Source organism: Alexandromys fortis, unplaced genomic scaffold, assembly GCF_014885135.2.
Source record: "Alexandromys fortis isolate MF-2015 unplaced genomic scaffold, M_Fortis_MF-2015_v1.1 scaffold_27, whole genome shotgun sequence".
In the NCBI taxonomy this organism is placed as follows: Eukaryota; Metazoa; Chordata; class Mammalia; order Rodentia; family Cricetidae; genus Alexandromys; species Alexandromys fortis.
The window spans coordinates 12,860,898-12,882,095 of NW_026067952.1; the positions used below are offsets into that span (position 1 = coordinate 12,860,898).

At 51.2% G+C, this 21,198-nt stretch overlaps 3 protein-coding genes across 4 annotated transcripts in view; 1 reads left to right on the top strand and 2 right to left on the bottom strand.

The window, feature by feature from the left end:
• Positions 1-6,741, bottom strand: part of LOC126506857 (uncharacterized) — a 19,132-nt gene extending 12,391 nt beyond the window's left edge. The window contains exons 1-9 of the mRNA XM_050150745.1: positions 6,715-6,741; positions 6,346-6,468; positions 5,022-5,238; positions 3,470-3,574; positions 2,393-2,524; positions 1,657-1,741; positions 1,511-1,574; positions 1,024-1,109; positions 239-421 (exon numbers count right to left, since the gene is read on the bottom strand). Coding sequence (XP_050006702.1) covers positions 239-421; positions 1,024-1,109; positions 1,511-1,574; positions 1,657-1,741; positions 2,393-2,524; positions 3,470-3,574; positions 5,022-5,238; positions 6,346-6,454 — 981 coding nt within the window. The 5' untranslated portion in view covers positions 6,455-6,468; positions 6,715-6,741. The remainder of the gene's footprint in view (positions 1-238; positions 422-1,023; positions 1,110-1,510; positions 1,575-1,656; positions 1,742-2,392; positions 2,525-3,469; positions 3,575-5,021; positions 5,239-6,345; positions 6,469-6,714) is intronic.
• Positions 1-21,198, top strand: part of Cdk5rap1 (CDK5 regulatory subunit associated protein 1) — a 163,997-nt gene that overhangs the window by 113,600 nt on the left and 29,199 nt on the right. The gene's annotated exons all lie outside the window — the stretch shown is intronic.
• The window catches only part of Bpifb1 (BPI fold containing family B member 1), a 30,303-nt gene continuing 17,693 nt past the window's right edge, over positions 8,589-21,198 (bottom strand). For both annotated transcript variants that reach the window (XM_050150738.1, XM_050150740.1), the window contains exons 7-16: positions 19,926-19,989; positions 18,082-18,167; positions 16,519-16,698; positions 16,072-16,125; positions 15,568-15,726; positions 14,500-14,567; positions 13,462-13,507; positions 12,490-12,553; positions 10,690-10,766; positions 8,589-8,749 (exon numbers count right to left, since the gene is read on the bottom strand). In XM_050150738.1, the coding sequence (XP_050006695.1) occupies positions 8,717-8,749; positions 10,690-10,766; positions 12,490-12,553; positions 13,462-13,507; positions 14,500-14,567; positions 15,568-15,726; positions 16,072-16,125; positions 16,519-16,698; positions 18,082-18,167; positions 19,926-19,989 (831 nt within the window). In that variant the 3' untranslated portion in view covers positions 8,589-8,716. The remainder of the gene's footprint in view (positions 8,750-10,689; positions 10,767-12,489; positions 12,554-13,461; positions 13,508-14,499; positions 14,568-15,567; positions 15,727-16,071; positions 16,126-16,518; positions 16,699-18,081; positions 18,168-19,925; positions 19,990-21,198) is intronic.

Genomic DNA, 21,198 nt, shown 5'->3' on the forward strand with positions numbered 1-21,198 from the left:
TAAGTATCTGCTGTGTAAGAATGGGTATATATTATGAAAACAAGAAAGGCGTGTGCATGTTCCTCTTCTCAAAGGGACTTTTGCGAAGGGTTTTGAAGGATAAATAGGAGCTATAAACAGGTTAGACCGGTCAAGTCCAGAGTGGGGAAGTGGCTTTTCTACTGGGCCTTGGCTCTTCCATGTAAGAAACAGGGCAGGAACATTCTGCCCCTCCATCTTGCCCACTTCCCACACTCACCAAGGAGTCTTGGGCCTCCACGAAGATCTCCTGACTGGTGTACAGACAGGACAGGATGTCATTGTAGATTTCGAGCCAAAAGGCAAAGTCTGCCATGCTGTCCTGGGCTAATGGTGGAAGGGGTGGGGGAACCACATGCTCCAGCCTCGAGGCCCGCTGGTGTGGGCCACAGGGAGTCACAAGCTTCAGAGCAATGGTGGAAGGAAGATGGGTCAGTGGGGACAGGTCTCCTGGTGGACACCTGGTTCAGCTCACCTTGCTGACACAGCAGGCACAGTTCCATTTGAATTTACTAACAGCATCACCAGAAAGGAGCCATTATGGTCACTGTCTGACCACGAGGAAGCTGAGACCCAGAGAGGTGATGCTACTCACTCAAATCTCACAGGAGAAGAGGTAGAGCCTGGCTTCCTGGCCCCCATCAAGCTCCACTCATTCTCTGAACCCTGTCCCTCCTGAGCCCTCTTGTTCCTCCTACCTTCCATACAGAGAGACATCAAGGAGCAGTGGACAGGAGCTGGGCCATCCTCAGCCATTCTCTGTCCTCAGTTTCCCCATCTGACTCAGCTGCTTTCTTCTGGGTCTGACTCACTCGCTGGTCAGCAGCCTGTGGCCTCTCCATCCTCTTTCCTCTTTTGTTGACCATTCCCTTTTCCGATTCCTCGTTTTCCTGTCTTCCTCTTCCCCCCTCGCTCCCCACCCAGTGAGGCCCCATCTCCCTTTCTCTTTGCCTGTCCACTCTCAGCAGGTTCCCCAAGGGCCTGTGGCAGTCTAGGGTTGCCTACCTGCACTCCCATCAAGATGGCTCCCTCTGTGAACTCCGTGCTGGTCACATAGTACTGGAAATCATCGGGACCCGAAATGATTGGAGCTATGGAGCAGAAATGAAACCTAACTCAGCCAGGGGTAGAGGTGGGAAGGATGCTGTGGCAGGCAGGGAGAAATTCTTCTCTGCTCAGCCTTATGTCCCTTGATGGCTAAGGCACATGGCCTCCTAGAACAAGGGACACTTATTGCATGCTGGCTTTGGGTCAGGTTGTTAATATTATTCTAACAGGCCTTATCTATGGGCCTTCCATTGATCCTGTTTAACAGGTAGGGAAACTGAGGCTCAGAGGGGAAGTGACATATGAAGGTTACAAGTCATGTAGTCCCCTCCTTTTCCCTATTAGAAAGAATCCTCCCTGCAGGTAGGATTGTCCTGTCTCTGGATATATTCCTACACACGGTGCCTGGCACATGGCAAGGGACAGTTGGCCAGCAGCAACATACGAAGAATGATGTGTAGCAGGTCTTCCAGCAGGAAGTTGAGGAGGTTTGTGGTCACAGGGCACACCTAGGGGGAAGGGAAAGAGGTGTCCCATTGGCATGGAGCCGAGGTAGTGGGCTCTCTTCGGGGCTACCCCCCCATGACTCACTATCTTCTGGAGGAGGAACGGCAGTGACCCATCCAGGATCTCAGTCACCAGTTTCAGCAGCTGGTTTGGCAACAGGGTGTCTGCTCTAGGAGAGGGGTGACAGGGTAGGGTCAGCCATGCAGTGCACCAAAGGTGTGGGCAGGGAAGGGGCAGCTGAGCACCCTGAGGCAGGACAGCAGGATCTTTCCTTTCCCTGGCATTCCCACCTCCTCTCCATTTTCTTCTTCCTGCTTCCCCATTTCAGTTTTCTGCATTATGTTCTGATTTGTACTCTCTCCTTCATAAAAGTCTTTGGGAATTTCACACAGGAAGTGAACCCACTGGCAATGGAAAGATCACGTCCTGCTTCCTTCAGGTTCTGGGTCATGTAAATAGATGAATGATCGATCCCTTGGGAGTCAGTTTCTGTGCTGTGTAAGTAGGTTCTTACATCTCCTGCCTAGGACCATTCCGTGTGGGTTGGGTACTGTAAGCAATGCAACCGAGGCTCCCAGAAGGCAGGATCTGGCTGGGACCTACTGTTAGGATTAGCTAGGCAGAAGGTGAGTCCTAACCATGACCTTCAGGGTGGAGGCAGGTGAGATTGACAGGTGGCAGGCACAGTTTGTGACTTTTAAGGAGAGGCAGCCCAAGCCCTGGGTTTCAGAGACGGATCACTGCGGAAAGGGCTGGGCCAGTGCAGGAAGAGCAGCCATCTGCCACCCCCAGGGTAGGCTCAGAAGCACCAGGTACTCACTGCTTCACGATCTCAATGTTGAGGCTTCCAGGTGGTGTCTGGCACTCCTCGAAGGCCACCTGGGTCTTGTTCCCTATCTGTTCTAGCCGTACTCCAATGCGTATGTTCTTGATGACTTCCAACCTCAGGATCCTGCAGGGACAGTGTGTCTGGGCAGGCTCCCAGCCAGCTCCAAGGTTGAGACCAGAAGTCATGAGCTGGCTGATATTGCTACCTGCAGGCTTGCGTTAGGAACTAAGAGAGTGCTTTAAAATGTAGAATCTTCTGGCAGACCGGGCAGCATTGAGCCAGCGTCCTCACAGGGCAAGAGACGCCTACTCTGAGTGTGACCTTGAGATGGGACACAGGTTCACCCAGTTGCTGAGGTCCATGGGTCATGAATCTTACTATTGCCACACTATCCTAACCAAGGCAATACTATGTTCCTCAGGGAGCAGAGGCACATTTCTCGGGGCCCCTCGACTCTGTCGTAGTGTTTCCTTGGGCTTACATCTCTCATGCAAGCACTAACTAAGGGTCCTGGTTAGCTTGCAACTAAGCAGATTCATTCCAGGGGGAGTGGTCATAGAATGTTCCATTATTAAGTGGTAAAGTCACACCAAAAGGGCATATTCACGAGAAAGGCAGGAGCTGGCATATTTCCAAAGAGCATTGTGACTCCCCTCCTTCACAAGTTAGCATGAGTCTGTATCGCTGCCATTGCTGGTGGCCACAAGTACAGCCACTCACGGTTCAGAGCTGTGCAGGTGGGCACTTGGCCTCCTGTAGCAGGGAACTGGAATTATACCTGGGTATAGACTCATGCCCGGGGAGTGGATACTCTTGCTTCAGCTTCCCAGCCCAGGAATCCCAGGGCCCTCCCAGATGGCCCCATTAGTGCCAGTGTGCCCACATGTGCCCTCACTGCAGATTCACTGTATGATCTTGGGCGGGGCTCTTCCCCATTCTATGCCTCATTTTCCCCGTAAGTCAGTCATTGAAGCATGCCCAGGTGGAAAGGACTTGTGATCCTTGTGGTGGCTTTTGTTGGTCTTGCTTCCTGGCAGCATGCAGGAAGGAAATACCGTGGGCACTTACTCCAGGAGCGAGAGGTACAGTTTGCAGCGCAGTGTAATCTGCAGCAGGCTCTCACTTAAAATTTCCAGGGTGACTTCCGGTCCCTTGGCGTCTTCTATGATCAACCTATGGGAGGCATAGGGGTGATGTGTCTGGCTCCACGCATGTCTGGAGTAGCTAGAATGGGAGCTGACATCAGGAAAAGTGGAGGCAGCTTTGGGATAGCCTGTCCTTGCCTGCTGGCCTGCTAGAGACCACAGAACTCAGCTTCTAGTCTCTAAGCATTGAGAATCTTACCCTTCTCTGAGTCAGCCTCTAAAAAACCAGGAATTATGGCATAAGTCTATGCACACACAGCCATCTGAATCCTAGTATAAGCCTCTGGGACCGAGGCTGTGGCTCAGTGGGAGAAGCCTTGCCTAACATACATGTGATCTTGGGGTTGATCCCTCGGTATAGGAAATAAGCCTCCATGAGCTTCTCAAAACAAAAGTAAGCAGGCAAAAGCATGGAGAAGCAGCCCCTCTGCTATCCATGAAGGATCTATGGGCTCTCCTGAGCACTTTTCTCCCTTCTGAGGCCTCAGGTGCCTCCCATCCCTGGGCTCTGAGGGGTCAAGGTTGCATTATCGACACCAGTGTCAGCTGGTGATTCCCCTGAAGCGACCGAGTCAGGCAGCAATGCATTCTATCCCAGGGGAAACCTGGCCACCAGCATGGAGCCTTCTGGAGGTTCTTTTTTCTCTGTTTCAAACAAGGTTTCATACAGCCTGGGCTAGTCTCATATGTAGCTGAGGATGGAACTTCTGATGCTCTTGCCCAGCCTGGAGGATATTTTTAGGATCAGAACATGTGGTGTTTTCCTTCTTCCTTCCCAAGCCATGTCCTGGGCTAGGGATAGGCTTATAGCCATGGCATGACTACCCAGGTGCGGTGGGGGAATCAGTAGACAGTACCAATACTTGGCATTGCTGGGGTGATATTTGCCTATGCTGCCTCCCAAGTCTCCCTGGGTAGTTCCCCTTACACTGTAATTCCATGGCTTCTCAATCCTTTTCACACCCACCGGAAAAACCCGTTTGGAGCTTGGGGTCTTAGGACCTATGGGTCTTTCCTTGCTCATGTTGGGGAGGGACTCCTGCATTCGGGGCCGAGCCTGTGGCTGTGCAGGCCACCTTGAGGAAGACTTGGCCCAGTCAACGTCAGCACCATTCATTTAGGTGGTTTCTTGTTTGGGTAGGAGGCTCCAACCCGGGGCTTTCATGGCTGAACAGATAGCATGGTGGGACATCTGGGAACCTGCTAAGGGACTGGAGACCTGACTCAAATGTTCGGCAGATGTGACCAGATTTTCATTTGAAGGGAAATCAGCATTATGGGTTGCACTGCCTCCATGTTTGTGGGGATTTGGAGAGGTCTGGAAAGGTAGCCACGTAGCAGGAGGAAACCGGCTTCATGCATTTGAGGCTGGGGAGATGCTGTCGACCCCAAGTCTCCCCCACCTCTGCTCCGCTTGCCAGAGAAAAGCCTCCTGAGGGGGAAGAGTGGCAGAGGCTGCCTCGCTGGACACTCACCCAGCTGTCTCCAGTAACTTCTTCAGCTCAGGCATGGTCTTCCCGGAGAGCAGGTCCCCTACGGACGACAAGTCCAGCCCGCTCTTCTTCCTAACCAACTCCTTTCTGGCGAAGGGCAGGGTGTCCAGGACAGACACACACTCACTTGGGGATCCAGTCACAGGCATCCTGATCAGACCCTTGAGGACCTGGTGCTTAGTGAATAGATCTGAAATGTCTGGGGGCAGAGCATCCCCTCAGGGTTCATTCAACTGTCCAGCAGATACCCACAAGCACCCAGGCCCAGCTGACAGACAAGACAGCCATCCAGCAAACACCCACAAGCACCCGGACCCAGCTGCAGGCAAGATAGCCGTCCAGCAAACACCCACCAGCACCCGGGCCCAGCTGCAGACAAGACAGCCATTCAGCAACAAGTTCTTAGGAGGAGACCCGAGCTCAAGTCTCACTGTTTTGACTAGGTTGTTCTCAAAGTCCTAGGCTCAAGTCATTCTCCTAGTTCAGTCTAGCCTTGCTACCAAGTTGTGTGGGCAAGTGTTAGTCTGCTGAGCTCAGGAGGCAGTGTGGCTCCTGCTGCCCCAGAGTTGACATGTTAGTCGGGGAGAAAGACAAACTAGTAGTCAGGTCAGCAGGCACAGTATGTTTTGTTACAAAGAAAATGAAAGCGGGCTGAGACAAAGCATGTCGAGTGAGGAGTTACTGCTTCAGACATGCTGGTCATGGAGGGCCCTGCGCTGAAGAGGAGGACGAGTCTTGGGATAGACATCTCATGAAGTGAAAGATCTCATTATGGAAGGTTCTAGGGAGAGCAGGTGAATTTCCGAACCAGATCTTCAAGCTGGGACAAGTACCTCACAGACAAGAGGCAAGGAGAACAGACAGACAGGCAGACTGGCAGGTGTGTCTGGGCAAGGCCATTGGGATTCTGCCAGAGGGCTGTGGGAGCCCAGAAGGAGAGACCTAACTGCTACAGGGAGATCAGAAGAGGTTTCTGTAGGAGAGGAGCTGAGGACTTTGTCTTCCAGGCCCAGACAGAGTAAACTACATTGAGAAGGAAAGAAAGGGGAAAGGACCCACACCAGCCAAGGAAGCAGCCATGATGCCCAGGTGGTGGATAGGGAAGGTGGGGGTGAAGAGTTATGGAGTTTTGAATGTCAGGGTAAGGACTTCTCATGACAAGTGGAGGTCTTGCAAGTGTTAGAACCAAGGAGGGACAGTAGAGGTGGCCGGTAAGTGGGAGGCCAGAGGAGGAGAAGCCCAGAGCTGTCCCCTGCTCCGCCTTCTTGGAGATCATGCCTCCCCAAGCTCATTCCTTGAGAATCACCTGTTTCCAGCTGGCTCTCACTGATCCGCAGGAGGAGAGGACTATGGGTCGTCCCTTGGGCTCGGTGTAGCAGCCGCCAGTACAACAGCAGTGTCCAGAGCAGCAGCATTCTCCTGTTAGGACCTGTGGCCATGGAAGTGAGAGCTTCTGTTCTCTCTAGGGGACTGCGGCCCTGTGTCCCACTCTGTACCCCCACATCCCTCCTTTTATGTCCTGCTCTGGGCCAGACTCGCCCATGGTGACAGAGTAAGAGGCAGAGCGCTTGGATCTGAACCCAGCGTGACTGGATGCTGAGAACCTCTGCTTTATTTCACCATGAGATAACAGGGCACCCTCTGAGTATGCGGGTGCTGTCTTTTTTGTTCTTACCACTCCCCGAATGGAACCTTCTAGAATTTCTCAGGCCGGTGTCACCAGCTTTCTTGAAGGATTGCTCTTATAGCCAAGCTCTGGAGCAAGGGGTGGGCACATGATGGGAAGTCAAGGCCCCTGGCCAGGGCTTGGCACTCTCAGGGGTTCTTCAGGGGAAGAATCACTCCTCTTGGCTCTGTGTAGCCAGGGGCTTTTGGCCAAAATTGATAAAACCTGTTACTGAGGTGGGGGTTAGGGGATAGGAGAGGTAAGCTCAGAATGTGGCCAGCAGACCCCAAGGAGGAAGTGGGGCAGGCCTGGGCCCTTCCTGTTGGCACATCTTCAGTTCTTGTGAGGGGGGCAGAGGCTACTAATGCCATATGTGACTGGCATGGAGCCCGAGGGGGTGAGGATATGTGTGTGTGTTTGTGTGTGTGTGTGTGTGTGTGTGTGTGTGTGTGTGTGTGTGTGTGTAGCCGTTGAGGAGCAAAGATGAGGCTGACAGTATTTATGGCCACCTTGTCACTGCTATTCCCATGTCTTTCTTATGTATGTTACCTGGGCTTTCATCTCATTTCTACCAAGGTGTGGTCACCAAAATTGCAGACAGGCCCTGGAATGGTTGCTTTCATTATACAGGAGCTAAGCAATGAAGGACAAGCCTTGTTCATTTTCTTCTAAGCCTCATTCAGAATATGATAAACATACCTATGGCTTTGGGGGGGATGGTGAAGGTTACTATGGCCACTCATACAGATGTGAGCATGGGCCTGGTGCACAGGAGGGGCTAACCAGCTGTTCTGACTATTTACATTCTATCCACGAGGGAGCTGAGCTCTTGAGGGGCAAGTGCCCCCATCAAGGTCAGGTAGCATGTCCAGGGAAAGCTGGGATTTGATGTCAGGGCCCAGAAAGGGCACCGAGATTTGGTGGCTCTACCACGGCAGTTCCAAGCCTGAGTTCTCTGCCACCTAGCTGTGCAGAGGCTCTGCCTTGTGGGGGGACCCAGCCTCTTGCTTCTGCATGCATCGAGCAGGGTGAGCGCAGCTCCTTCATTATTGGATGGTGTGGCCACCCCACGGCTACAGGACCATCTCCAGTCTCCTACACAACTGGGGCACAAGCAGGACAGGTGTTAGCTCCATTTTTATTTTCTTTTTGTCTTAAACTTAGTCTTTGAGATTATAATATCATTACATCACTTCTGCCCCGCCGCACCCTTTCCTCCGTGAGCTCCAGCTCTCACCTGGAGATTGTACTCTGACAGCCAGTACTGCCCCTTCCCAGACACTGCTCCTATCTTCCTGTAAAGGCTCTTGTGTGACTGAAGGCTGTGTTTGGGTGTGGGCATAACCCAGGCCTAAAAACAGAGGCCTATTGTCTTGTCCCAGAACCTTGGGCCTTCATGGAAGCTAGGAGACAATGGCCTTCATGCTTGTCTGAGTAGGAAAGGCCTTGGTGATAAGTTCCCTGAGGTCAGGTGGCGAGTGCCTGTGAGGCCACAATGCTACTGGCTGAGTGCCAGGAGGCACTTCATTTAATCTTCACCTCAGCTCTGCAAGGTGAGAACCGTGATTCTCCCCGCTTGAAGGGCAAAGAGGCCCACCCAGGGGAAGCCGCATCCTGTTTGCCTGTCTCCAGAACCACAGGGCTCAGAGAGCACATGACCTGCCATGCCTACAAGATCAACAAAGTGGGTGCTTGAAAGCCATCCAAAAGGGAGGTGACTCCAACCAGGCACACTAGCCTTCTGTGGTCATGGAGTTTCCATATGACAAAGACTTGGCCAGGTGGGCTCAGAGGTGTCTGAACCCCTCCCATAGGTCTCTATCCCAGGCCTGCCAGAGACAGGGGGCTTGCATTCTAGACAAAACCATTCTGACAAGAGGAGCCACTGGCAAGTGTTTATTGATTGCGGAGGGTAGTCTACGTGGATGGCTCCCACACTCCCAGCGGGGACCTGGCCTGTGCTGGGCAGCTCCGGTGCAGGTCTTCACCAGGAGGGAGAAGAGCCAGGGTTCTAGAAGGAGACTGGGGTGAGCTTGAGGGCACCCTGAAATCGAAGAAGAGTCAGTCTGGTTAGTTTATTGCTTTGGTTTGATATTAACTTCCTGCTTTTGGGGGTTGCCCTGCCTTTGTTCTCCATGAAGGAAGCCCTGGTGTTGGGGGACCAGTCATGACCCTGAACACGCACGTACAGAGCATGTAACACAGTTGTAAGCCAAGGGTTTGGGTACGAACAGTAATTTCCTCTAGCACTCTTGGCCAGTGGAAGGCTTTGTGCGCAGTGGCTGGAAGGGTTTGTGCGCAGTGGCTGGAAGGGTTTGTGTGCAGTGGCTGCCTTGTCTGTGGCAGTTGTTCTCAAGCCCATAGGGGACGCCTAGAATTTTATAAATGCAGACTCCTGGCTGTCTCTAGAGGACACCTGAGTTTTAAACAATTGTCTATTTAAAAACAAATAGAAAAAAAAACTAAGTGTAATGAGAAAACTTACTCTGGTCTAGTCCCCAAGACCGTATTCTGATCTCATCACAGCGCCGAGAAAAGTAGACACGAGCGATGGGCACATGGCCTTGTCATCTGTGTTCCATCATCTCCTCTCACGTGCTGGGTTTAATTCACTCTGTTTTTCACTCTCCTCACACTAGTTCAAATGTATGGTGCCACCCAGCTATAGAACACAACCAATGAATTGCTGGCTACAGAGGAACCAATAGAGCCAAATGGGACATTTGGAAATAGGGGGAATATGGATTTAGATTTTGGGATTTCTCCATAATTAAATGGCTCAGGAGCTTGGAGGAAAATTGGGACTTGTAAGAGTCACAGATTTGGCCCAGAGTGCCTCTGTAGAGTGAGGCTGAACTCCTTGTCACAGCAGGGAGGTCAGCAAGTCGTCTGTGGGCTTTCTCATCATTAGCTCCCTTTCCTCTACTAAGGGGCCAGAGTTTTCCTTCTCTTTTGTTCATTGTTGTGGCCAGTGTTTGCACATAGTAGGTGCCTAATAAATGCCCACTGGTATGCTGACCAAGATGGACACTTCATTGAATGGCTTATGAAGAAGTTGAGGCTAAAGCAAGGGGTTATGGGGGCAGGTTTCATTCGCAGATCCTGACTCTGCCACCAGGAGGGTGTGTGGCTTTGGAAAAGATCTTGCGGTCATTGAGTCTCAGTTTCCCCATCTGAAAAAGGAGACCATGGATTCACCTCATGAGCTCAGTGTGAAGATGACGGCACAGCTGGTGTCGACATCGTTGTTCCGGCTGACGTGGGTGTGAGGCGCCCGACTCTGTCCAGCCCCTTCCTAGCAGCAGCCAGCAATGTGACTAGCTTACCAGCCATTTATGAAACACCTAGGGTGTGTCAGGCCTTGCTGACCATACTCCTGGAGGCAGCTGCACGGCCAACCCAGCAGTCACTGTGGTCTCCTCAAGCTGAGGTCTTAACCACACAGGTGTGTGTGTAATCTGAAGTCTACCTCATATCCTAGACCTGTTCCTCATCTTTCCTGGAACAGTAAACATCTCCACCTCAGGGCCTTTAAACTTGCTGGTCCTTTTCGTAGAACACTTTTCCCACCTTCCACAGGGCTCACTGTCTTGCCTTCCAGGTACCAGCAAACATCACCTTTTCAGAGAGGCCTTTCCTGCCCACCCCATCAATACCAGCATCCCACTTTCTCTTCTGAGCCTGCCTTCTTTTATTTCCCAGCCTTTCTTTACTCAATTCTATATATTAGTTTATATAGGTGTCTCTCTTGCTAGAATGTAGGCTGTCTCAGGGGGACAGTGTTTTTTCTGTGTCTATGGCCTGAAGCACTAGGAGCCACCACCTAGCACTTATTACACTGTCAAGAAATATTCCTGAATAAGTGAATGAGGGGTGGGAGGAGCACTGGCTTTTCACTTATAAGTGCCCACAGCCTGACAGAGCCGGGAGTGGTGGCATGTAGGCCACCCCTGCCCAGACTGGTTATTTCCACACGCCTCTCACCTTGTTCACAGACAACATGGATTTCTCATATCCCAAGGCTCTCACCAATGACAGGGGGACTCCAGTTCTCACTTTGCCTGAAATAACAAATGCAGGCAGAGAGTGGTGGGTTAGTTTGGGCCTAGGTAGCCGTGGGCATGCTCGCAGTTCCTGGAAGCACGCCTTGGATCTGGCATGTAGGACCTGCTGTTTCCCTCCTTCTGCATGCGTGCCCTCTACTCTGGCATTTGCCTAACCCTACCTGGGCCTCTGGCACCAGCTTCTGGTTGTCCCACAATGCACCTCACATCTAACCCTCTTGCTCAAGAACAACCATGGCTCCCAACACCTGCTGCAGAAGTTTCTCTCCCTGAGATTTCCCACTCATAGAGCAAAATTAAAAAGGCAATGATGTCACAGGTACCTGTGATCATCCCTCATGCATGGTTATGATGTCACAGGTACCAGCGATCACCCCTCATGCTTGGTGATGCTGTTACAGGGTACCAGATCTCCCCACTCCTCACACATGGTTCTTTGCTGCCCCTGAGAGCCATGCACATTGCCCCATTTTCAGGCACACAGAGGGTCTATGTTGCCATTAAGCAAGTTGTGGCACTCTGCTCACAGAGCCCATTTAAATGCTCTGTAGCTGGACCTCCTGAGTCAGAGCTGTTTGTGCTAGCAAACCAGGAAGCTGCTGCTTTTTTAAAGAAGCTGCACCTCTCTTAAAGCAGCCTGCCCTTGCTTGATGTGAACCCATCTAGGAAAAAAAAAGTTTGTAGCTACCAAGAAACTGCGAAACTTTGTTCTTTTTTGCCTAGAATCCCTTTTCAAGCTCTCTCAGGTTTTAAGTGGATTAGTTGGCCATATTGGGGCATAAACAAGCAGCCTCCTACAACACATGGAGATGCTGTTACAGGTACCAGTCTCCCCACCCCTCACACATGGTGATGATGTCACAGGTACCAGTGATCTCCACCCTTCATGCATGCTAATGATTTTATGGGGACCAGATCTCCCCACCCTTCACACATGATGTTGTCACAGGACCAGCTATCTCCACCCCTCACACATGGTGATGATGTCACAGGTACCAGTGATCTCCATCCCTCACAAATGGTAATGATGTCACAGGTACCAGCAATCTCCACCCCCCACACATGGTGATGATGTCACAGGTGCCAGTCTTCCCACCCTCCACAAATAGTGATGATGTCACAGGTACCAGCTCCCCACCTCTCACTGCTTCCTCTCATTCTTATCTCTGAGGAAAGTACTCTAACTTTTCCCTTTCACAGCTGGAGAACCCGAGGCCCAGGAGGACCAGGCAGCTTGTCCAAGGCCAGCCAGCCAGCAAGAGTAGTTGGGCACTTGAGCTCAGTCTGCCTGTGGCCCCTTGAGTGAGCTCTAACTGTCTGCACGTGGTTCTAGCTGGCACTGAAGTCTGGGGACTGCCAGATCCTCCCTGTCTGCCTTAGATCTGTCATTAGTAAAGGACCAGGCTGGGAGGGGGAATGCAGGAGGGGGGAGGGAGGGAGATGACACAGGAGGTTGAGGCAGAGGAGGAGGGAGGAAGGGGATGTGGGAAGGAGAGGTAGGAAGAGGAGGTAGGACGGGGAGGCAGGAGAGTCTTTTCCTGGAGCAGGGAGAATTTGAACTATGCTTAGAAGATGGGTAGGTGTGGTAGTTTGAAAGAAAACGTCTCTTCATAGCAACAGAAACCCTAACTAAGACAGTGGTCCATGAATAAAAGGGTCCCCAGGTGAAGGCAGGAGGTTCAGCAGCGTAGGAAAGGACATTGAAGGCTGGGGGACTCACCATTCTCATTGGGCAGCAATGTGTAGTTAAGGATCTTCGTCAGGGTGCTCTTCAGGATATCCGGCTGTGAGAAAGAGGAAAGCCATTACCAGGCTGCTCATCAGGTCCTCTGGACCATCACAGAGCTCCTTACTCATCCCCCGTGACTAGAGCAGCCAGTAGGCATGTGTCAGAGTACCAGGTCTCCTGCAGGCTGGAGCTGCCTTGGCGGGCCAGATAGACTGTGGAGAGGTCCCCCCCCCCCCCCCGCCTGTGGCTCATTGAGAATGCTCTACCCTCAGAGACTTTGTTCCAGCCGGCAGCACCCCGAGGGAATGCTGCTTTTGAAGAACCTTACATTAAAATACTGTTTTTTTTTTTAAGACAAAAAACTCATAGAAACCAACGAAATGTCAGGTGTGGTAATGGATATCTACAGTTCCAATGATCAGAAGGTAGAGGCAGGAGGACTGTCATGAGTTTCAAGGCTGGCTCCAGAGCTACATGGTGAGACTGGTCTCAACAAAACAAAACAAAAACCCAAAACCCACCACCAACAAAATAAAGCAAATGAAAATTGAAACCAAATGGCAAAACCATCACCTATAACAACAGCCAAACTCAAAATAATGCAAAACAAAACAAACCCCAAAGATGAAGATAGGACTCAGCCCAAATGAGCTCTCTTCAGGATAGGGACCTGGGAAGCTGAGGACCAGAGGGAAAGGGCAGCCCAGGGTCAGTGGAAGGACATTATTTATAATAGAGAGCAGGCTTAGATCTGTACGTGATCAGTGTTCTCAGTTATGTCTGTAGACAGTGCTCAGTAAAACTGGGAGCCTGCAGACCAAACTTTCTAGGGAAGTGAGGAAACCCCCAGCCCACCCTGGGGTTCCTGTGATATCTTCTTAAAGCAAATCCTGGGTGGATTGTCTCCTTTGAGAATGGTCCATTCTGGCCCCGTGCCCTTAGAGATAATCTGTTAATACTTACATTGAACAGTTTAATATCTGAGATCATCAGCTTGATGCGATCAATACTGTAACAGAGACACTTGTGAGAGTGGTTCCTTGGGGGTCTCAGTCAATAACCTCGTTTATTGAGGCACAGGCAGGCTCTTGTGGGACAATGGTAAAGCAGGAAAGGTACTTGCTTCACGGTGCCACAGTCTAACCAAGGTGGCCCAAAAGACAGGAAATCACCCGGGAATGAGGGAGGATTGGTAAACTAATTAGTTCAAGTCTTTTCTAGAGGGGTCCCTAATTCCCATTCAACTACTCGTGTAGAAATGATTCCAGTTTGGGTGATGGAATAGTTTGATATCTCTCTCTCTCTCTCTCTCTCTCTCTCTCTCTCTCTCTCTCTCTCTCTCTCTCTTCTCTCTGTCTGTCTCTCTCTCTCTCTCTCTCTCTCTCTCTCTCTCTCTCTCTCTCTCTCTCTCTCTCTCTCATCTATCTATCTATCTATCTATCTATCTATCTATCTATCTATCTATCTATCTATCATCTATCTATCTATCTATCTATCTATCTACTTATCTAACTTCTATCTGTCTGTCTGTCATCTGCCATTTTCTACCTAGCTATCATCTTACCCTGTATGGACTGAATAAAGTGCTCCTCTAAATGCCCCTAAATTTATCACCGGAGCCTCCAGTTGGAGTACCTGAACTTAGTTTGGGACAGAAGGTGGCAGACCTTGCAGGGCTGGCAGGGGCACAGGCACAGATGTCCTTCTGTGCTGGGCCCCAAGTTTAGTACCTGGGGCTGTTACTGTTTCTGTGAAATTTCAGAACGGGCCGTTTTAAGCCTGGGTGGGGCATGGCAGGCCAGCCCTGTGGCGGGGCTGGCTCACTCTGTGGCTCCTATAAAGCCCCTTCATTTTCTATTTGGAATTAGCTCTTAAGGCAGATCAGGCCTGGCAAGGCAGCCTTCTGGCATCAGCCATCTCTGGTGCCCCCTACTGGCGGCTTAGAGAAACCCACTGCTCTGGTCCAGTACTCAGCAGCACCTCCTAGATTCACGCATTTACCTGATGTTATTGAAGTTGAGCATAAACCGGTCACCTTCCATGTAAAACTGAGCTTCATAATTGGTCTCCTACAACAAGAGAACCCAGCCCTCAGTTTTTGAAGAGAATTTATCTTGAGGGAGGGTTATACAGAAAAGATCGAGGTCAAGGAAATCTGATTTGACTCTTGGCTACTGACTCTGTGACCTTGGGAAATAGTTTAGCCTCTATGGGTCCCACTTTCCATACCCTAGTCCCTGTTTTACAGGTGACCCTTCAAGCCTGGGGTGACAATTCCAACACAGTCAACCTACACTGGTTGCTCACTGTGTGTCAGGCAGTTCAAACGCTTTTTAATAAGCCCACCACCCCTCTAGGGAGCTCGTCGGTCCTCTCGTGTCCCTGGGAGGGTCAGTGGCCTGGTAAGCCCTAAGCACCGCTAATATGGTCGCAAAGCTCAGTGGCTAAGTCAGGCTTGACCCACGGAGCTCAGGCCTTGCATCAGCTTGATCCCGAGGGCCGATCACTGGGCTCCTTTATAGCAGAGCCCAGGTAACCAATTCTTCCCGCTGTGCTTCCCATTGACCATGGAGGAGTCATCAGGGAGTGAGGTTGGCCTGAGAAGTGGGTTCCCATGCTGTCTTTCACTGCAAGGCCAGGAAGTCAAGATGAACTTTCTGGGAGGTACTAATACACCTGTAGTCTGTAAAAGGCACCCCTGAGATCATGTGGTGTAGAACCGCACATAGAGAACCCAGCTGTGAGGAGTAACTGCCTGCCCCCTCTGGATAAGCCTGGGTGGCGGTACTCATGAGCCTGCCTTTCTCAGTCTTTGCTGCCCTCTGGAGTACAAGTGGTTGCTGCCCTACTCTGACCCACCTCTTCCTTCCAGGGGCTCTGCCGTTCAGTGGCTGCATGTTGCCTGTTCTCTGGAAAATGCCCCTAGCTGGAATGTAGCTGCCTTAATGGGAGTTATATCCCTCTCTCTCTAGGGCTGCTGATGGGCCCCCAAAGTTCTTGACTCTTGGTTCTCAATGGAAAGGAAGACCTCCCCAGTCTTTTTTCTATGCCAAAGACACTTGAACTCACAATGCCGAGGGAGAAGAAGGGCCGGACGTCTGTATTGGTTGGGAACACTTCCAGGATGATACTTTGGGCTGCTGTGGCACCATCCTCATTCAGCACGATCTGGGGACCGCTATAAGTGGCAATCTTCACCATCTGGGTGGGCCCCAGCTTGTTTGCTGCCTAGAAAGACATCAGACCCACACGCCTGGCTACAGTGCACAGGCCCTTGTGGCCCCCTCTGGTTTTCCCTGTGCTCCAGCCTCCGCCCTCCCCAGTGCCCCTGTGTGGGTGTTCTCTGGTTTCTCAGCCTGGAGCAGGGCCTTAGAGTTGCCCTTATCACCCAGCTCCAGTCCATCCAGGTAATCATCAGATTTAAGATTCTCTGCTAGACTGAAAGAAGTCTCTGGGCTTCCAGGGGGCCTGGTCCCCATAGTGGAAAACAAGAGAGCAGCCCACATCTCTTCTCCACTGCAGAGACCCAAGGCAGCAGGCACCCAGCCAGCTACAGATGAGAAACAGACCCACCTCTGCATTGATCTCCTTGATGTCTTCCTGTAGCTGGCGGGCTATCTCAGGGATCTGGAGAGAGGGGAAATGTGAGTCAGTTGCATCAATCATGCTGCAGTAAGAGGACTAGAGTATGTGTTGGTACCCAGGCTCAGGAGAAACGAGGATCTTGATGAGTTAGTGACCACTGGGGTGCAGGCACCATTCTGGGTTCCTCAGGATCCTGAAAGCTCTTGAGCCCACTGAGGATATCTGGAGGAGGAAATAGGCATCCCCGGTCCCTTAAGGCAGAACCAGGGCCCAAGCTGGGTGTTAAGGGGTGCTTTCGGCTCTAGAATCTCATGTCAGAAACAGGGTCTCTCTGAAGGGAGGGCAGAGTTGATCATTATTGGGAGCCCACCTCAGGCTCCTTTCAGGGGGCTGATGACACAGAGGTGAGTTATTCCTGCTCGCAGCGGAGCTTACCACAAATCTAAGCAGGATCACGAGCTCCTCCTTGGGGACCAGGGTGTTCACAACGCCATTCACCAGGTCCTGCCTCAGGAGCAGGCTGAAAGGGGCCCCGTCAGGGGTGGTCTCCATCAGGGAAGACACAGAGCTGTTGAACCAGTTGGTCACCCTCGCTTGTGAGTCCAGCAGCTTGGCCTGAGGAGACACAGGACAGGGCGTGGTTTGAGGGCTTTGATTCTGCATTGTATCCCATAACCACCTGGAAGGAAAGGACTGTGCTGGGGGCAGGGGGAGGGAAGTTGGTTCCCAGAAGTCTCACGATGGAAGCCTCATCCCAGTCCTTCAAGAGGTGACTGGGCCTTGATCACTGGTCAGTGCTGGTACAGGAGTGGCCTAGTGACTGGGTGGGAGTAGGCCACTGGAAGGTAAGCTCAACCCCTGGCTGCCCTTGCTGTCACCCTCCCTCACTCTTCTGTCTTTCACCATGGGCTGATCCAACATGGAGGCCCTCACCAGAAGATGGTCCATGCTCTTGGATGTCCTAGATACCAGGACCATGAGCCCATTAAAATTCTATTTCTCATAAACCATTCAGGTACTGTGTCCAGGCAACACAAAGTAGACTAACACAGGTGTCATTCTGTCTTCTCCACAGCTTCGCCTTTGTGTTGGGAAGCTTGGATTGATGAAGGCAATGCCTGTCAGGTGTCTGGCAGCCTCCACTCCTGAGTCCCTTAACTCTACTCTCCCTTCGTCCCTCCCTCAATTTCTTTTTCCAACCTTCCCCCTGTTCTTCTGCCTTCTGTTTATAGAGATGGCATCTTCCTATGCTGCTCAGGCTGGCCCCTAATGCCTCAGCTGCAATGATCCTCTGTGGGCTCCATCTTCAGAGTGCCTAGGGTTGTGGATGCATGCTACCTGTGCCTAGCTTGTAACTGAAATGCTTGCTTTTCACTTGGGTTTCAACCTCTCAAACCCTTTAGATGAAGCGAGGATTCAGACTGCAACAGAGCAGAAGCAACTGTCCCATGCTGTGGTTTCCGAGGGACTCCTGAGAACAGGTCTGGGACTCATACCACCCACAGGGTGTGTGCAGTGCGGTGTTTTACAGAGGTCCACTGTTACCGAGTGCCTCCTGTCTGGGAAGCCAGTATGTTTCATCTAATTGTCTCCTAGTATTAAAATATATATTTTACAGTCAGGGAAACTGAGACTGAGAGATGTGGAGAAATCTGCCTAGAGCGACACAGCCAGGGAGTGATGGATCCAGGAATGGTAAGGCTCTATGCTCCTTGAGGATGCCTCTGTCCTGAGGCTATGCGGCAATGCCATCAGAAGTCTGGGGTTTGGCAGGAGCTTGCCTGAAATCCAGGGAGCCATACAGACATAGTCAATTGCTGATGTCAGGACCTTTGGGTGGTGGGGCATGAAGTTCTGCTTGCTGCCTTTCACAGAGTTCCTAGGGTCTGACTTTATCAGCTGTGTGCCTTGATGCCGCGTAGGTATTAGGCCCTGGTGGTCATAGAGGAGCAGCTGTTCCTCAGTGTTCCCACTTGGCTCTGAGGTCTGTACACTCACCTTCAGGTTGAGCATGATATTACTGTCCTGGATAGCAGGAGACAGAAGGTCAAACGTCAGGGCTCCAGGGCTGAGGCCTACGGGTGCTTCTCAAGGCAAGAAGAAAGCTTGTGAGGATGGAGGGTGGGGTCGGGTGGGGTGGTTTTCTACAGCCCCAGCTTCTAGGTAGGAACACTGCCAGAGTCGGGGAAAAGGATGCTGTTGGTGGTAACTATGGCAATGATTATAGGGACCGTTCAAAACACCAGCACAGAGATAGACTTTTATGTGTATAACTGGAACCCATCCAGTCCTCTGCCAAACCTGAAAGGCTGTTTATAACCTGTGCCTCCCTCACCTCACTGCAACCCACTCTGGGCGCTGACTGCAGATGTGCACCTACAAGTTCAGCCATCACCTGTGTTTGCCTTGGATTTCCCCACTTGGTGAACAGGGATGGAGATATCCCATCTTCTCAGCTGTTGGGTAGAGATGGGCAATGCCTGGCCTGTTCCTGCCCTCTTCCAGCCCCTATCACTGATCTCTCTCTCTAGAGTCTCACACATGCTAGGTAAGCCATGGCCATAACAATTCACCTCTAATTGGAGCAGGGGGAATTAGACTCCAGTCTTCTGTACCACGAATCTCCTCTGTGAGCTTGGAGGAGATTTTTCCACACATGCAGTCAGGCAATTGAGTGCACTGAGGAAGTGAGAAAGAAATGCCCAGCCCTGGATTTAGCCCTCGGATGCATTAGGCCCTTTCCTTTGTTCCCTTCGTCTCACTCTGGCTACCCTGTGACATGCTTCTTTGGATCCTAAATCAGCACATGGTAGGGTTTTCTTCCGCCTTTTTGATTACCACTCTGAGGGATTGAGAAGGACGAATTTCCAAGGTTGAGGGTAGAAGCCTATAACATCTCCTTTTTGCTACTTTCAGGGAGGGAGAAATCACGTCTGTTCTGGGCACATAGCTCACTTCTGTCCCTGTTCCCTCCTCTCAGTAGCACATAGTAATCAGTCTACCACTCATCCATCCACCCACCATCCATCCACCCACCATCCATCCATCCACCCGCCATCCATCCATCCATCATCCATCCATCCATCCATCCATCCATCCATTCTTCTTCCATCCATCCATCATCCATCCATCATCCATCCATCCATCTATCCATCCATCTATCCATCCATCTATCCATCCATCTATCCATCCTTCTTCCATCCATCCATCATCCATCCATCATCTATCCATCATCTGGCATGCATTGATTTTTAAGCAACTCTGTGTTAGGCAGTGTATTCTATATGTTCAGGACTTTTCTATAATCTTTAAATGGTGACTATAATCCTTTGAGGTTGGGAGGTAGAAAGCCTTATTTTACAGATTAGGAAACTGAGAAAAAAAAGGGTAAGGAGCAAGTCAGCATCAGAGCCGGGCTTTAACTTGGCTCTACCTGAGTATCTACTCACATAGAGCAGTGTTTCTCAGCCTCTGGGGGGTGTATATGAGGTATCCTGCATATCAGACATCTGCATTACAATTCACAACACTAGCAAAATGAGTTATGAAGTAGCAGTGAAATAATTTTATAGTTGGGGGTCACCACAGCATGAGAAACTGCATTAAAGGGTTGCAGCCTTAGGAAAGTTGAGAACCACTGTCTTAGATAGAGCCTCGCACATATAAGATGACCATGAAGTTGAAGCGGCAGCATCTGGACAAGGCTTAGCAAGTGCTGTGTGCTGGTGCTGGGCCCAAGGCACGGATCAGACATGAGGGGGTGGCTTCTCCTGGGTAAATGTGGGGCCTGAAGTCCAAGCCCACAGATAAAGAAAAGACAGTGGAGACAGCAGAGCCCTTACCTGTTGCCAGCTTCAGGAAGTCACTGTACATGTCATCGAAGGCTTGCTGGATCACAGGGCACAGCTGCAACAGCAAAAATGCAGGGCCATCAGTGAAGAGTCAGTTCCGCGCCCGCAGTGTCCTGGGCCTGGTCTCCCCCAGCCCGAGTCTCACTGCAGTGCCCCAGCTAGTCAAATATTCATCTGTGGAGTTGAGGACACACAGATTTGCCCACCTCTGTCTCCAATTGCTGTTCAGAGTCCATGGCTGTTCTAAGGGCCACTCAGGGCCTTTCTGCAATAGTTTGCCTTTTGTCTGTGTCCAGATTGTGCCTGGCCTGCCAGCTCCCCTCTCCAGCACACCCATGATTACTCAAAGGAGCTCATGCTTCCTTAGAGGAAGCCAAGAATTCACTTGTTCATTCCATAAGAACTCACAGAACTCCTCCCACCTCAGACTCTAGAGCAGAGGCCAGCTGGGCCGCCCCGTCAGATGGAAGCAGTCTCTGGATCTTGGTGAGTTTCCAGCCCCAGCCCCATCGCTGTGCCACCAGGGAGTTCTCTGCCTAACATGGACAGCACCTCTCGACAGGAAATGATCTTGGTCTCTGGCAAGACGCTGGGAAACATTTTTAATGTGTCAGATGAGCCATACTGACATCTAGTGGACACAGGTCAAGGATGCTACTACATACCCCTCCTCTCAGCCCAGCCCCAAAGTGTCAAAGTATAGGTAGCTCCTAGAGTCAGGAGTGTGGCTTTAGCTGTTCTGCTGAAGGGGGTGTGTGTCAACATTTGCCATGATACCTTTAGGATCCGCGGACCTTTTGGTGCTTAGCTGCTCTAATGGAAGGACCATCTCACTGGCTACCCCCTTCAATATTCCTGTGTGATAGCGTATTTTGAGAAATGCTAACGTGTAAACAATGGTTCCCTGTTTCCATCAGCTTTCCTAACCCAAGGCCCAGAGAGGAGGAGGGACAGACAGGCCAAGCGACATCTGACTCGGGGGTTAGAATTCTAATACTAGTGAGCAGTTGGCTTGAGCTGGAAACCACATGTGTCTGCTTATTCTCCTATTCCTAACTCTTTCTCCAACCTCCCATCTTCCAAGAAGAACCAGAATTGTTTCCTCCCTCCCTTCCCTCTTCTTCCCTCCCTTCCCTTCTCCCTCCTTCCATTCCCTCTCCCTCCTTACCTCCCTCCTTCCTTCCTTTTCTCCTTTCCTTCCTTCCCCTCTGAGGACCGTTCCCAGGTCTCACACATGCTCAGTAAGTGCTCTACCACTGAGCAA